At 51.6% G+C, this 16,792-nt stretch overlaps 1 protein-coding gene across 3 annotated transcripts in view; it reads right to left on the reverse strand.

Moving 5' to 3' along the window:
- IFT88 (intraflagellar transport 88) overlaps positions 1 to 16,792 on the reverse strand; it is a 497,265-nt gene that overhangs the window by 404,862 nt on the left and 75,611 nt on the right. For all 3 annotated transcript variants that reach the window (XM_069202281.1, XM_069202279.1, XM_069202280.1), the window contains exon 8: positions 10,044 to 10,134. In XM_069202281.1, coding sequence (XP_069058382.1) covers positions 10,044 to 10,134 — 91 coding nt within the window. The remainder of the gene's footprint in view (positions 1 to 10,043; positions 10,135 to 16,792) is intronic.

Raw genomic sequence — 16,792 nt, forward strand, 5'->3', positions numbered from 1 at the left:
GTGAAGGGGGTAGACATGGGAAATGAGGAGAGGGTAAGTTGTTGGGAGAGGAATTATTATGCAATTACATTTTTTTTTTTTTTTTTTTTTAAATATATTTTATTAATCTTTTGTTGCTTTACATTTATACGTTTGCTCGAGTTAACAACTTGCATTTGTTGTATGTGAGCATTAAACAGTCTGCATTTGTGACACACATTATACAATTTTAGTTACTTATTACTTTGGTATTGTTAACATTTTCTATGCATTCGTTGGTACTTGGTGTTGATATACCCAACCCTATGACGAGCCGTGCTATACACTTCGCAATCTTATACTATCAATTTAACTCATATATGTGATCAGTCAACTTAAACCCGTTCTACTCTGTACTTTAAATAGGAGAATGAGAGCGAAGCAAACTGAGAAAAAGAAAAAAGAGAGAAAAAGAAAAATACAAAAATGGATAGAGAAAAAAAAAAGAAAAGGGGGGGGGGGAAATAAGCAAGATAGGAGAACAACTTTATGGCGTTATGTGGGTGGGATTTGTAGCTAACGGTGTTTGAGGAGTTAAAGCATGTCAGCATGTAGGGGGAGGCCAGGCGCACCATCGCGAGAGGGGGGACAACAGGCCGTTCGCTTCATCCCCGTATCCAATGGTGATATAGTATTTGGTGGCTCGTTGGTTTCTGTTTCGTGTTCCTCAGTGTGGGCTCTACGAGTGTTCAGTTACCCCATGGAATTCCCTGGGGGTCCCATCCCATAGGTCAATCCACCAAGATGTGCTAAGTATCTCCCACCATTCCCATTGGGGCTGCTGCTCTCTTGCATAGTCCATCCCAGTTCGCCACTACGTCTTCCCAGGCCGGGGCAATAGGAACCTGACGGATGCCCTTGGCCTCCTCCGCCTTCAGGACCTGTAGTTCAGCCCTGGACCATTTCGTAACATCCTTTTTCCAATCAGCCAGTGAGGGGTGGTCTGAGGATTTCCAGCCCTTTGAGATCAATCTTTTGTAAAGGGCCAGGGTTAGGTCCAGGAAACGCCCTCTTACTTTCCCGTTTAATGCTGCCGGCCTGAGACCCAGTAAGCACAGTTCCGGGGTAGGGAGTTACTCCGTACCGAATAGCTGGGACAGAATAGACAATATCTCCTTCCAACCAACCTGAAGCACTGGGCACCCCCACACCATATGGTCAAAGTCTGCCTCACCCCCCCGACATCTTGGACACGCCCTGGGGGGCCCCCCGTATATACGGAATAGTCGGTGCGGTGTTAGGTACGTTCTGTGCAGGTAATTATATTGGATGTATTTTAACCGCGCATTCCGTGTGATCGTCTGGGGGTATGCCAACGTTTTGTTCCACTCAGGGTCAGACAAGTCCCGCCCAATCGTGCCTTCCCATCGCTCCCTCAATGACTGCAAGGGATCTAATATGGATTGTAACTGGGTTCGGTATATTTTGGTTATCAAGTGGGGCTCCTCCCCCGACGTCAGTAGGAGGTGCAATACTCCGTGAGGAGTGGGTTCAGCGTTTATCGTGCACCAGTGGTCCTTCAGTGCGTGCACTAACTTCCCGAAGAGCAGGAACTGACCCCGGGGAACACCCACACCCGTTAGATCAGCAAAGCCCCTCAGTACCCCCCCCTCAAATAGTCCACCCACTGTCTCAATCCCTGCACCCGTCCAGGGACCGAGTCCCAGGCTTTTCGGTCCTTTCCCCCCAGACTCCATAATCAGTGCCGAGAGCGGTAAGGCCGGGGAGTATGGTGGGCCCACTCCTACTCTCTTAGCGCATCTCTTCCAGCATGCCATTGCGACTTTTAACATCATGTTGTTTCCAGGCAGGACTATTTTCTTGCCTGTCATGTGTGTCGCAATCCGTGACGTGTCCATTACCCCCTGGGTTGTCCACAGGTCCAGGTGTCCCTTGCCTGCCAGCCAGCCGGCTACCCACTGTAGTTGGGATGCCAAGTAATAAGCCTCAAAGTCGGGGGCACCCAGTCCTCCCATGCGGGTCGGCCTACAAGTGGTCGTGAGTGCAGTGCGTCTACGTCCATTGTCCCAAATTAGCTCTCTGAGCAGTACGTTCAAGTCACGGAACCATACCGGAGGGATCAACAATGGTAAATTGACAAAGTAGTAGAGTAGTCTTGGAAGCATGATCATTTTAGATAGTGCCACTCTGGCCATTATTGATAACTTCAGGGAGCGCCAAAACCCTACCGAGGACCTCAAGGATCGAGTCGCTTTGCCAAGGTTACCCTCCCTGAGATCTTCCAATTCGTGGAATATTTGAATACCCAAGTACCTGAAGGACCGAGGGGCCCAGTTCACGTCTGTCGCCCATGTTAGTGGGCGCTCGCAACCTGCAGTCAAAGGGAACACGTATGTTTTGCCACAGTTTAGGCGCAGTCCCGAAACCACCCCGAAGTCCTCCAGTGCCCCAAGTGCCCAAGGGATACCACTGGGACCGTCCCTAAGATAAATTAATATATCGCCAGCGTAAAGGGAGACAATGTGTTCAGTTGGCCCCCACTCGACCCCCCTACCCACACCCCCCTCCCTCAGCCGAGTCGCCAGGGACTCGATAGCCAGGGCAAACAGTAGTGGGGAAAGGGGGCACCCCTGTCTAGTGCCACGGAACACCGGGTACGCCCTGGAGATTGTTCTACCCGTCCTCACCCTTGCTAGCGGGGACGAGTACAACAGGCCCACCCATCTAACCCAGTTTTCTCCCAGACCCATTTTTAACATCACCGACCTCAGGTAGTCCCACCGAATTGAGTCAAATGCCTTCTCGAAATCCACCGCCAACAGGGTCCCCGCCAGTGGCCTCAGTTCTTCGGGCATGTGTAATACAGAGAAGAGTCGCCTAAGGTTTAAAGAGGTGCTGCGACCGGGAATTAAGCCATTTTGGTCAGCATGTATCAGTGTGGACATGTGGGGAAGCAGTCGGCCGGCTAAGATCCTGCTGAGGATCTTGAAGTCACTATTTAGCATGGATAGCGGACGGAAGTCGGACACCGAAGCCTCCCTGTTGGCTGTCTTGGGGAGTGGGACTACCAGCGTCTCACGTAGTGTACATGGTAGCTCCCCCTTTTGTATTGCCTCCGCATACATCTCCGCCAAGCAGGGAGTCAGTAAGGATTTATATTTCTTGTAAAAATCCATAGGAAGGCCGTCTGTACCAGGGGTCTTCCCAGGGGCCAGCTGCGTTATGGCATCATTTATCTCTTCCATGGTCACTGGCCCTCCTAGCCTATCCCTATCCTCGAGATCCAGCACCGGTAGGGGGATCCGTAACAGGTAGTTGTCAAATGTCGCTGTCTCCAAGTCGTTAGGTCTTCTATACAGGTGTGCGTAATAATCCCTGAATGCGTCATTGATGGGCCTGGGCATAGCCTACGGTTTCCCCTTCTATCCAGCACGCTTGTGATGGGTTCACTATCTCCGTTTGGGCGCACCAACCATGCCAACAGTTTACCCGACCTCCCCTCCTCAGATTGTATGGATGCTAGATATTTTTGCATGTCATGGCATCTTAGTCTTTCTTCAGCCTGTGAGTGTTCTCTGCGTGCTTGATTATATTTTTCATCCTCTTGCGCTGCAGGGCCCTGTCTTAGCTCCCCCTCGTGTATGACCTCCTCCAGGGCGGTCAGCTCCCTCTCTAGTGTGCGCCTCACTCCCGCCGACTGCCCGAGACAGAAACCCCTCGTCACCACTTTGAGTGTCTCCCACCCCACCGCCCTGGAGGGGGTGGATCCCTTGTTTGTTTCAATGTGTTCTGTTAGGTGGTTGCGCAGTGCCTCTCTATATGCCTGATCTTCGAGTGTCGCAGGGGCCAGTCTCTATGACGGGATGGGCGGCCTGTCCCGTGATACCCTCATCGTTAGTAGTAGAGGGTTAAGATCCGATATTGTGCGAGCAAGGTATTCAGACTGGGTCATATCGCGAGCCAGTCCCGAGGTGCAGACCACCCTATCAATTCTAGTGTGCACTCGGTGAAGGCCCGAGTAAAATGAATAGTCCCTGGCGGTTGGGTGCTGCACCCGCCAGACGTCCACTAACCCCCAAGTACTCAACCACTCAGTTAGATTTTGTGCTGTTTTAATTGATGTTGCCCCTTGGAGCGGTGGGGTAGACCTATCCATGTTTATATCTAGTACTGCGTTGAAGTCCCCTCCTATTAGTACTTCCCCTGTGCTCTGGCGGGTGAGGTGACTTGATAAGCCGATCATGAATGGATCTGATCTTGGTTGGGGGCATAAATGCAACTCAGAACTAACGGGATCCCCTGTAGTTTCCCCTCCAGTATCACAAACCTTCCCTCTTTGTCAATGCTGGAAGACTCAACCGTCAGTGGGACCCCCGCTCTAATCCAAATCAGTGCACCTCTTGCATAAGCTGAATACTCCGTGGCAAACACCCGCCCCCTCCACCTCCGTCTTAGTTTCTCTCCCTCGCCCATTGCCAAGTGGGTCTCCTGCAACATTGCTATCTGCACCCCCCTTCTCTTGAGGAATGATTTAACTCTATGTCTTTTAGCCGGAGTGCCCATCCCCCTGACATTCCAGGTTATAAGGTTGTAGTCTGCCATCCAGTGCTTGGGACCTGCTCGTGGCAGGTCTGGCGCGCCCTTGATCTCAATAGCCTCCCCCACATGCCCACCCCTCTACTGTAGTCAGATTTCTCCACCCATTTAGCCGATTTAACTTGTAAATGTAAACCCCAACTCCCAAACCCCAGGGCGCCTCCGGAACTGTAGGTTGCCCAATAAACTGTGCTATAATGCAACTTTTCCAAACACATAACTGCAGTACTCGCCAGCCAAGTCGGACAGGCAAGAGTCGAGTCAGGGGGGGGAGCCAGGTCCGGAGGGGCCACTCGCTCAAGCAGTGTGCTATGTCTCTGGGCGCCGCTTCACGTCCGGGCTATACAAGCTCGTCGGCTGTCTGTGGGGTCACACTCGGTGCTGGCGATAGGCCCTCCGAGTCCTCGGCAGAGGACACCATTGTATCATCGGACTCTTCTTCGGTTCCTCCTCGGGGGGGGGCACCTCACCACCCACCCGAGCCGCCGCCTCTAGGGCCGCCCTCCTGTCCGTTTCTCTCTGCGTTTGCATTGGTGCCAACCGAGGGCGGTCACTTGATCTCTTCCCCTTCGGGGCTCGGCGGGCTCTTCTCGCTCCAGGGCTTTCACTTGCAGGTCGCACTTTTTGGGATCCACACCTCTCAAGCCATTCCCATGCTTCCTCCGGCGATTGGAAGAATGTGGTCTTGCCCTCCACCATCACTCTTAGCCTGGCCGGGTATAATAGCGAATACTGGATCCCTTCGTCTCGCAGGGCTCTTTTGACCATTAGGAATGAGTTTTGCCTGTTCTGGACCTCCAGCGTGAAATCCGGGAACAGTGTAACTTCCCCGTTCCCTACTTTGAACGGGCCCGTCTCTCTGGCTTTCTGTAGGAGGATGTCCCTGTCTCTGTAGTGCAGAAGTTTAGCGATTATAGCACGGGGTCTGCCAGGGGCTAGAGGTCTCGATGGTACACGATAGGCACGGTCCAGGGTGTAGAAGGGGGTCAGGCATCCCGGCGCAACCACCTCGCTCAACCATTTCTCCAGAAAGCCCACCAAGTTTGACCCTTCGGTCCCCTCAGGGAGGCCTACCACTCGCACATTGCTCCTCCTGTTTCTTCCCTCTGCGTCTTCGGCACGTTGTTCAAGTCTTGCCACTCTGTCGGTCAATGAAGTTACCTCCGCCGCTATGTCTTTCTGCCTTGGTACGATGTCCGCTAATATGGTTTCCGCTTCTTTGACCCTGTCAACCAACTTGTGATGGTCCGCTCTCAGGAGCCCCACCTCAATCGCAACCTGGTTGATGTCACGTTGCAATGTTGATTTGGTATCCTCTATGGCCCCCAGTATCTTGTCTAGGGTGTCCTGAACTTTAATTTGTGATTGGTTTAGTGAGTCCGCTTCGCTCACCCCAGGTGGCAACTCGTGGTCCATGGTTCTATTCTTGTGACGGCCCTTGGGGGGCATCGGTCCGGCAAGCAGGCGCGCCTCGGGGGCCCCGGCAGACGGCCCGCGCGCGTTCGTGTGAACCACAACTAGGATTGTCCCTTCTTTTCGGACTTTGGAGCTCTAACTTCTACTCTCTGTCCTTTTTGGCCGAACTCCAAGAGCTCCGCTGGTTGTGTCTAAATTGCGGCTCCCAGGATGGGGGGCACTCATGCAGTAGGTCGCTGCTAATTACTCCCTATTTCAGCCCCGGTGCCTTTGTTCGGATTTCCAGTCAGGCCCTGCCCCGGCAGCCAGATCCAGGTGCCCGCCACAGCCAAGGCCCAGTCATCCATCCAATGGGGCACTCACCCACTTTCCAGTCCTCTTTCCGTGCTCAAGGGTGTCCACCTGATCGTGTTCGTAATCTTCTCTCCGGAGTCAGTTGTGCCCCAAGACGTCCGGTGGCTCTGCGGTCCCCTCACGCCAGACAGTTGACCCGGGGCCGTCCGTTATGCGCACCTCTCTCAAGGCGCAACACATGGGGATCCGTGTTCAACGCAAAAACAACAAGTGATGGACGGAATGCTGAACATTGTCAAACACTCACCCCCAGTCATAGATCTGGGTTTAATCCATCGTTCTTTTGCTCACCATGCCACCCCAGTTTGGACCCAGCCATATGCAAATCAGTCTTGACCCTGTTCCTCATGGGAACAGTCCAGACCGAACTGCCAAGCCAGGTCCTCACTGGACCGGAAACAAGCATCCTGGGACCGGTTTCGGGGTTTCACCCCTCATCAGCCAGGCTAGCTTGAATCCAGTGGCATCGGAAGCACGGGACCCACGTCTGGGCATACCCTTCCCACTTAGGGCGACAAAGCAAAAACAACAAGTGATGGACGGAATGCTGAACATTGTCAAACACTCACCCCCAGTCATAGATCTGGGTTTAATCCATCGTTCTTTTGCTCACCATGCCACCCCAGTTTGGACCCAGCCATATGCAAATCAGTCTTGACCCTGTTCCTCATGGGAACAGTCCAGACCGAACTGCCAAGCCAGGTCCTCACTGGACCGAAAACAAGCATCCTGGGACCGGTTTCGGGGTTTCACCCCTCATCAGCCAGGCTAGCTTGAATCCAGTGGCATGGGAAGCACGGGACCCACGTCTGGGCATACCCTTCCCACTTAGGGCGACAAAGCAAAAACAACAAGTGATGGACGGAATGCTGAACATTGTCAAACACTCACCCCCAGTCATAGATCTGGGTTTAATCCATCGTTCTTTTGCTCACCATGCCACCCCAGTTTGGACCCAGCCATATGCAAATCAGTCTTGACCCTATTCCTCATGGGAACAGTCCAGACCGAACTGCCAAGCCAGGTCCTCACTGGACCGGAAACAAGCATCCTGGGACCGGTTTCGGGGTTTCACCCCTCATCAGCCAGGCTAGCCTGAATCCAGTGGCATGGGAAGCACGGGACCCACGTCTGGGCATACCCTTCCCACTTAGGGCGACAAAGCAAAAACAACAAGTGATGGACGGAATGCTGAACATTGTCAAACACTCACCCCCAGTCATAGATCTGGGTTTAATCCATCGTTCTTTTGCTCACCATGCCACCCCAGTTTGGACCCAGCCATATGCAAATCAGTCTTGACCCTGTTCCTCATGGGAACAGGCCAGACCGAACTGCCAAGCCAGGTCCTCACTGGACCGGAAACAAGCATCCTGGGACCGGTTTCGGGGTTTCACCCCTCATCAGCCAGGCTAGCTTGAATCCAGTGGCATGGGAAGCACGGGACCCACGTCTGGGCATACCCTTCCCACTTAGGGCGACAAAGCAAAAACAACAAGTGATGGACGGAATGCTGAACATTGTCAAACACTCACCCCCAGTCATAGATCTGGGTTTAATCCATCGTTCTTTTGCTCACCATGCCACCCCAGTTTGGACCCAGCCATATGCAAATCAGTCTTGACCCTGTTCCTCATGGGAACAGTCCAGACCGAACTGCCAAGCCAGGTCCTCACTGGACCGGAAACAAGCATCCTGGGACCGGTTTCGGGGTTTCACCCCTCATCAGCCAGGCTAGCTTGAATCCAGTGGCATGGGAAGCACGGGACCCACGTCTGGGCATACCCTTCCCACTTAGGGCGACAAAGCAAAAACAACAAGTGATGGACGGAATGCTGAACATTGTCAAACACTCACCCCCAGTCATAGATCTGGGTTTAATCCATCGTTCTTTTGCTCACCATGCCACCCCAGTTTGGACCCAGCCATATGCAAATCAGTCTTGACCCTGTTCCTCATGGGAACAGTCCAGACCGAACTGCCAAGCCAGGTCCTCACTGGACCGGAAACAAGCATCCTGGGACCGGTTTCGGGGTTTCACCCCTCATCAGCCAGGCTAGCTTGAATCCAGTGGCATGGGAAGCACGGGACCCACGTCTGGGCATACCCTTCCCACTTAGGGCGACAAAGCAAAAACAACAAGTGATGGACGGAATGCTGAACATTGTCAAACACTCACCCCCAGTCATAGATCTGGGTTTAATCCATCGTTCTTTTGCTCACCGTGTTCAACTACTGAACCTCCACAGATGACACACTCCGTTAGGCAGCCCATCCCGTTGCCTTTTCCGTGCCCAGGTACTCCAATTGGGCCAAGTACAATGCCCTCAGGTCGGCTCTGGCAAAGGTGGGGCCGTTACGCCCGCTCCGTCGCTTCCGTTGAGGGCTTACACCAGGGAGGGCCCCCAGTTCTCTCCAACTGCATCAGGGGCCCCAGGGTCCGCGATCTGGACTCGCGCCGCAGTTGCGAGCGCAGCCGCACCTGGTCCGCCCGCCTTGTTCCTGCTGCTGTCGGCCGCTCACCACCGGGCCGCGGCTTTCAGCGAGGGGAGGGGCCGCTAGCCTCCCCTCGCAACGGTAAATTCAGCCTCCGACGCGAGCGCCGATGGACTCTGGCCGCCCGCCTCGGCCGACCGCACAACGTCAGGCCGCGGCTTCCAGCAGGGGAGGGGCCGCACGCCTCTCCCCGTAACGGAGCAAACTGCACCGCCCGCCTCTCGCCCCAGGACTGCGTTGGGGGCCCAATCGCGCCTCCCGGCGGTCCGCCGCAGGGAGCCCACACTCCGTGAGCAGGCGGCCCGGACCAGCGCGCTGAGAAGGATTAATCCGGCAGGCCCCTTCGGAGCTAGATAATCAGGCGTCCGCCATGTTCTGGACCCTGGCCACGCCCCCCATTATGCAATTAACATTTAAAGGAATTCTACAACAAATCTGCTTGTGGCACTGTTGTTATATTATGAGGAGATAAAGACCTAAAAAAAGAAAAAGAATAAAAAAAAGAGTGGCACTGCTTGGACATTATATTTCTTGAGGATGATAAAAGTGCTACCCTCTAAAATTTAAGAGTTAAAGGTTAACGATGAGGTACTCAGAACTGAGGTGCCCGGTCATGTTACCTGGTTCATCTGTTACCAAGGATGACTACAGTGCTTGTTGAAGGATCAATTACCTGTCTTTGAGTCACACTGGCTCCAGACAACTAGCATGACAAATGCCCTTTCATTATTGTTCAACAGCAAGAACAATAGCAGGTCACATTTCGAATCTGAGCTACAATGCTAAGTGAACATCAACATAAATCATTGACCAATGCATAAATTGCATGTTGTTCATATATGTGCCATTCATCTGCCTAATGGCACACTACTTCCTCGAAAATGAACTTTTGTTCTTTTTCTATGCCAACATATGTTTGAAAATTTTAACCCTCCACATTTCAAAAGAACGCATGGCAACAGAAAAGCAACAAATAATAATCTAGGAGCCTACAGATTTAGCAATTTTTAGTTTGAGAACAGAAACTCTCCATGGCTAAAGGAGGAGCCTTACCTATCAGCAACAGAGAACAGCTTGCAAATCTAAAGGCTGATGTAGTACAGCACTCCATCACCGGCACTGTCATAATTTCTAACTCTAAAATTTGTTTTTTTTCGATCCAATCAGAATACTATGTATATGTACATGTTAGTACAGCTTACCAGTTTTAAATCTCCACGGCTATTGGCAATACAACTTTCTTCCACAAGCTCATTAACCTTTTTTTCTAATTGTCTGATCTTTTCTTCTGGACTGGATATGTAGAGAATAAAAGAGAAAAACATGGGAAATAGTAAGAGCAAAATACTGTTGTCTATTACTACTGTGTGGTCACAAGACGCTCATATCATTAGGTATGATATCCAATACAATGATGATCAACACTGTAGAGAGTAAATTAGTTAAATGCACAAACAGTAGGAAAATAACAGTAAACATTGTATTTGTATTCTTCAATACAAAACGGTGGCCTAACGATCAACATCTAAAGAGTTATACATTAATTTTTTTAAAAAAAGGAAAAGTTGGAGGCTAAAGTGCATCAGGCCTCTTCTGACATGGGTTAAGGCACTGACAATTGGAAATTTTGAAGAGACAATTAAAAGCCAGCAAAATCCAAGCCTGGATCAGGTCACCAGCTAGCAAGGTATGAAGCCAGAAACTGATCACATTACATCAAGAACACTGTATAGCCCTAAAACATGTCTCATGATACAACGTTTTCTGGACCACTCCAGTCTGAATGCTCATATCCACAATTTTAAGGAAATTAGAGTACTAGGATAGGGAAGAAACCAATTACAGCCTGGATGTGAGCTGTGATTGAAACTGCCCAAAGCTGAAGTAAACTTACCCACCAAGGTGAACTAGTTTATGTGAGTAATGCAAGGTTCACCCTGGATAGCTTTCACACAAATAGCTGAAACTTCATCCTAGAAAATGCATGTGTTATACATGCAAAAGGTAGCCAAACAATAATACAGCTAAAATGTAAAGAACTTAAAAGTCAAAACTGTTCTAGTTAATAAATTAAGATTTAACAAATACATGGCACAAAATTTAAAGGAATCTGATCTAAGTGTCAATCATTATCAAAAAACATAATAAAACATTAGAAAAAAAGTGTTTGCATTCACATAATTGCACAATAAAAAAAATTTAAACACTGTCAGTGTCCTTGACGCAGATGACCAGGTCCCCCATGTGGCTGACTCACGTATAAACATGTTGAAGTTAGGTTGATGGTTTGTCTGCTGAAAGTTTTACCTGCAGATCTCCCGCGAAGTAAGCCTGGAAAGTGTAACTAGTAAGACCTCTAGAGGGTCTAATACATTGAGTAAGCTACCCCGCTCTAGAGTTGCACTTCCATTAAAAGAGTTGAGAGTAGGGAAAATTCTAAAATGAAGCTGCTAAAGGCACATCTTTTTATAGTACATTTGTCAGTTTGTCTTTGTCACCTAGGACCAATACTTAATTTGTAAACATATAAGTGCTGGGGCCTAATGTTTTCCCAATCAATCAATCAATCAATAATATTTATAAAGCACGCTACTCACCCGTGAGGGTCTCAAGGTGCTAGGGGGAGGGGGTTACTGCTGCTCGAAGAGCCAGGTCGTGAGCTGCCTCCGGAATGCGAGGTGGTCCTGAGGTTGGCGGGGAGGGAGTTCCATGTCTTGGCCGCCAGGTAGGAGAAGGATTTCCCACCTGCCGTGGTGCGGCGGATGCGAGGGACGGCGGCGAGTGCGAGGCAGGCGGAGCGAAGTTGACGGGTGGGCGTGTAGAAACTGAGGCGACGGTTGAGGTATTCGGGTCCCTTGTTGTGGAGGGCTTTGTGTGCATGGGTGAGGAGCCTGAAGGTGATCCTTTTGTTGATGGGTAGCCAGTGCAGGTGTCTCAGGTGGGCGGAGATGTGGCTGTGGCGGGGTATGTCAAGGATGAGGCGTGCGGAGGCGTTTTGTATTCGCTGAAGATGTGTCTGGAGTTTTGCGGTGGTTCCTGCGTATAGGGTGTTTCCGTAGTCCAGGCGGCTTGTGACGAGGGCGTGGGTCACAGTTTTTCTGGTGTCGGCGGGGATCCAGCGGAAGATCTTTCGGAGCATGCGGAGAGTGAGGAAGCAGGAAGACGAGACGGCGTTGACTTGTTTGGTCATGGTGAGAAGCGGGTCCAGGATGAATCCGAGGTTGCGTGCGTGGTCTGAGGGGGTTGGTGCGGTGCCAAGGGCCGTGGGCCACCAAGAATTGTCCCAGGCGGATGGGGTGTTTCCAAGGATGAGGACTTCCGTTTTGTCTGTGTTCAGCTTCAGGCGGCTGAGTTTCATCCATTTTGTGACGTCTTTCATTCCATCCTGCAGGTTGGTCTTGGCGATGGTAGGGTCCTTGGGGAGGGAAAGTATCAGCTGGGTGTCGTCGGCGTAGGAGATGATGTTGATGTTGTGTTTGCGTGCGATGTCTGCAAGGGGGCTCATGTAGACATTGAAGAGAGTCGGGCTGAGCGAGGAGCCCTGTGGGACGCCGCAGATGATCTCGGTGGGGTCCGAGCGGAATGGCAGGAGGTAGACTCTTTGGGAGCGGTTAGAGAGGAAAGAGTTGATCCAGTCCAGGGCTTGTCCTTGGATACCGGTGGAGCGGAGGCGGGATATTAGGGTGCGGTGGCAGACAGTGTCGAAGGCAGCCGAGAGGTCGAGGAGGATGAGGGCGGCTGTTTCTCTGTTGTCCAGCAGAGTTCGGATGTCATCGGTGACTTCGATGAGGGCGGTTTCCGTGCTGTGGTTGGCTCAGAATCCGGACTGGGAGGGGTCGAGTAGGTTGTTGTCTTCAAGGAATTTGGTCAGTTGCTTGTTGACGGTCTTCTCAATGACTTTGGCAGGGAAGGGGAGGAGCGAGATGAGGCGGATGTTCTTCAGGTCGCTGGGGTCTGCCGTAGGTTTCTTCAGGAGAGCGTTGACTTCCGCGTGTTTCCAGCTCTCGGGGAAGGTGGCAGATGCAAACGAGCTGTTTATGATGGTCTGGAGATGGGGGGGCGATGATGTCGTCGGCTTTGTTGAAGATGAAGTGGGGGCAGGGGTCCGAGGGGGCACCGGAGTGGATGGTGTTCATGGTAGTTTTGGTCTCTTCCGCGCTGATGTGTGTCCAGGCGTTGAGGGTGATGCTGGGGCTGTGGGTTCTGTGGTGGTTGGCTGGGTCTGAGGACCGAAGCTGTTGTGTAGGTCGGTGATCTTTTGATGGAAGAAGGTAGCGAGGGAGTTGCAGAGTTCTTGTGAGGGCGTGATGGAGTTGGAGTTGGCATTAGGATTGGAGAGCTCTTTGACGATGTTGAAGAGTTCTTTGCTGTTGTGAGTGTTCTTGTCCAGTCTGTCTTTGAAGTATGTTCTTTTGGTGGCGCGGATCAGCTGATGGTGTTCGCAGGTGGCGTTTTTGAGGGCAGACATGTTTTCTACGGTGTGGTCTTTGCGCCAGGTTTTCTCGAGGGTACAGCAGGTTTTTTTGGATTCCTTGAGGGCGTCTGTGAACCATTGAGGTTTCCTGGCGTTGGTCTGTCTTGGGAGGCGTCTGAGGTGTGAGAGGTTGTCAGCGCAGTTGGTGATCCATTGTGTGAGGCTGAGGGCTGCGTTGTTGGCGTCGGTGGTGATGGTAGGTTGGTGGTGGCTGAGGGTGGAGAGTAGCTGTTCCGTGGAGATTTTGTTCCAATGTATGCGTGGGATGGGTTGTGTGCGGAGGTGGAGAGTCTTGCGTCTGAAGGTGAAGTTGACACATCTGTGGTCGGTCCAGTGTATTACGGAGGAGTGGCTGAAGGATACGTGGTTGCTGGGGAGAAGATGGGGTCGAGCGTGTGTCCGGCGATGTGGGTGGGGGTGTTCACCAGTTGCTTGAGACCGAGGTTGTCGAGCAGGTTGGTGTAGTTGTTCTGCTCCAGGTGGAAGTTGAGGTCTCCGAGGAGGATGTAGTCCAGCGAGGCTAGGGCGTGCGGGGAGATGAAGTCTGTGATGGATTCGCTGAAGAGGGTGCGTGGTCCAGGGGGTCAGTAGATGAGAGTTCCTCTGAGGGTGGTCCTGGGGTCGGTGTGGATCTGGAAGTGCATGTGTTTGGCGGCGAGGGGGGTGTCTTCGGTGGAGGTGGTGACGTTGATGGAGTCCTTGAATATGATGGCGATTCCTCCTCCGACTTGGTTGGTGCGGTCTCTCCTGGTGATCTTGTAGCCGTCGGGGATGGCTATGGCGATGTCGGGGGCCGAGGAGGCGTTCATCCAGGTCTCAGTGATGAAGGCGACGTCCGGTGCGGTGGAGTCAAGGAGGTCCCATAGTTCAATGCCGTGCTTGTGGACGGAGCGTGCGTTGATGAGGATGCATTTGAGGTGGTTATTGGCGCGTGGGCTGGCGGGCAGGGTGCAGTCGCGGTGGAAGGTATGCTTGCAGGTAAAACATGCGAAGGGTCCATGAGTGCGTTTCAGGTTGGCATGGAAGCAGGTTGTAGAGCGTCCCGGGTTGAGTGCGTGGAGGGAGGTGGGGTCGTAGCGGCGCTGCAGGGTTTGGGAGTGCTGGGGGCCAGGGGTCGTGGCTTTGGCGCGCCTTCGGGGAGCCATAATTGCACCCGCTGCGCGCGGCCGCACAGCGGCTGCCATAAGAGGGAGGAGGGGGTCAGCTGGGGGCGGGAGGGGGGGCGACGAATGGGAGCAGGGGGGGCGGGGCTGCACGGGTGGTGGCGGTGGGAAAGCAGAGGGCGGGGGGTCAGATAGAAGGGAAAGAAGGGAAGGAAGGGAAAGTGTGAAAAAAAGGGGCCGAAGAGGAAAATCCACAGGAGAAGGAGGCGAAAAACGAGGAGCAAGGCCAGGAGGAGAGCAGAGGAAACGCAAAGAAGAATGGACGAGGGAGAGAACAGAGAAGGAAGAGGAAAATGGACTACAGAAGGAGAAGAACACAAAGGAAATGGACTACAGAAGGAGAAGAACACAGAAGAAGAGAAGAACACAAAGGAAATGGACTACAGAAGAAGAGAAGAACACGAAGGAAATGGACTACAGAAGGAGAAGAACACAGAAGAAGAGAAGAACACAAAGGAAATGGACTACAGAAGGAGAAGAACACGAAGGAAATGGACTACAGAAGAAGAGCAGAACACGAAGGAAATGGACGACAGAAGGAGAGCAGAACACAAAGAAAATGGGGTGAGGAAGAAGAGCAGAACACAAAGAAAATGGGGTGAGTAAGAAGAGCAGAAACAAAGAAAATGGGGTGAGGAAGAAGAGCAGAACACGAAGAAAATGGATACCAGATGAAGGGCAGAAAGCGAAGGAAAATGGACAGAGAGAGGACAGCAGAGGTACGAAGAAAAGTTGGAAGAGAGAGAGTTCAGAAGACAGAAGTGAGTAACGAGGGGCTGGACGGGGGGAGCGCAGGGAGTACTTACGGTTTGCTGGGAGGTGGCAGGAGCCTGGGCAGGTGGAGCTGCGGCTGTGGGGGAAGTGACCTACCCTAGGGTCAAGGGTCGCTGTCTCTGCCGTGCAGCGGCCGCCAAAAGAGGGAGGAGGGGGAGAGGAGGGGTCAGCTGGGGGTGGGAGGGGGGGCGACGAATGGGAGCGGGGGGGGTCGGGGCCGCATGGGTGGTGGCGGCGGGAAAGCAGAGGACGGGGACGGGGGGTCAGATAGAAGGGAAAGGGAAAGAAGGGAAGGAAGGGAAAGTGTGAAAAAAAGGGGCCGAAGAGGAAAATCCACAGGAGAAGGAGGCGAAAAACGAGGAGCAAGGCCAGGAGGAGAGCAGAGGAAACGCGAAGAAGAATGGACAAGGGAGAGAACAGAGAAGGAAGAGGAAAATGGACTACAGAAGGAGAAGAACACGAAGAAAATGGACTACAGAAGGAGAAGAACACAGAAGAAGAGAAGAACACGAAGGAAATGGACTACAGAAGAAGAGAAGAACGCGAAGGAAATGGACTACAGAAGGAGAAGAACACAGAAGAAGAGAAGAACACAAAGGAAATGGACTACAGAAGGAGAAGAACACGAAGGAAATGGGGTGAGGAAGAAGAGCAGATGAGCAGAAGCTCTCTGGCACTGCTGCTGAATGTTGGAGTAGCCATATAACAAGGGTGTCTAGTCTCTTTTTCACCAAATATTCCTTTAATCTGCCAATAAACTGTCCCAACCTCTACATCAATCTCTTTGAGGTTCATTTTCATCCCTCTCTTCTCCATTTGCTGCTGTATTTCCATCTTTCTATTCCTCCTACTTCTTGGTCAAAGTCTAATGATTACAAATAAGACCCAGCCCCCAAAAGAGTGCTGTTCGACACCACCTGTCAAACACCGGCTCAAATTAGGCACTCTCTAGGAGTAAATATTCTTCACAATGCTGCACTGAAGAATGGTTCCTCAAATCTAAAGGAGGGTTTACACAACTCTACTTCCAAGTCCATAATAAATGTCCATTTCCAACTGGTTCTTTGTAGTCCTTCCAGGCAGCAACATATTATGCTGTGTCAAGACCTCCTGCTGACTCCAGTCACAGGAGAGAATTTTTATAGGGTCATGCCTTCTTTGGAAGACCATGACTGTCTTACCCTAGAGAGTAAGTAGGAGACTAGTTGATCCTGGAGCGAAGTGTTAAGGCAGAAATTTAAGACAGAGCAGGAGACAATTCTCTCCAGTAGCCTAAAAGACAAGCAGGAATATGTCCGTGTAGTGGACATGGGAGTATTATTACCACTTCAGTTCCAGAAAGACTGTCTTTCGTGTGGAAGAAGGCAGATAATTTAAAGGGTAAAACACTCAGTTATTGTTAATGGCTTAAGTAATACTAATGCAATCCTAGGCTTCCCACTCTTGCAGCCAGATGATGTATGTCCTACACCGTTCACTCCTGGCACCAAACCAGGAACTACAAACACTTCCACTCTCTGTATTATGTTTCTAGTACTTT

Source organism: Pleurodeles waltl, chromosome 8 (genome assembly GCF_031143425.1).
Source record: "Pleurodeles waltl isolate 20211129_DDA chromosome 8, aPleWal1.hap1.20221129, whole genome shotgun sequence".
Lineage (NCBI taxonomy): Eukaryota > Metazoa > Chordata > Amphibia > Caudata > Salamandridae > Pleurodeles > Pleurodeles waltl.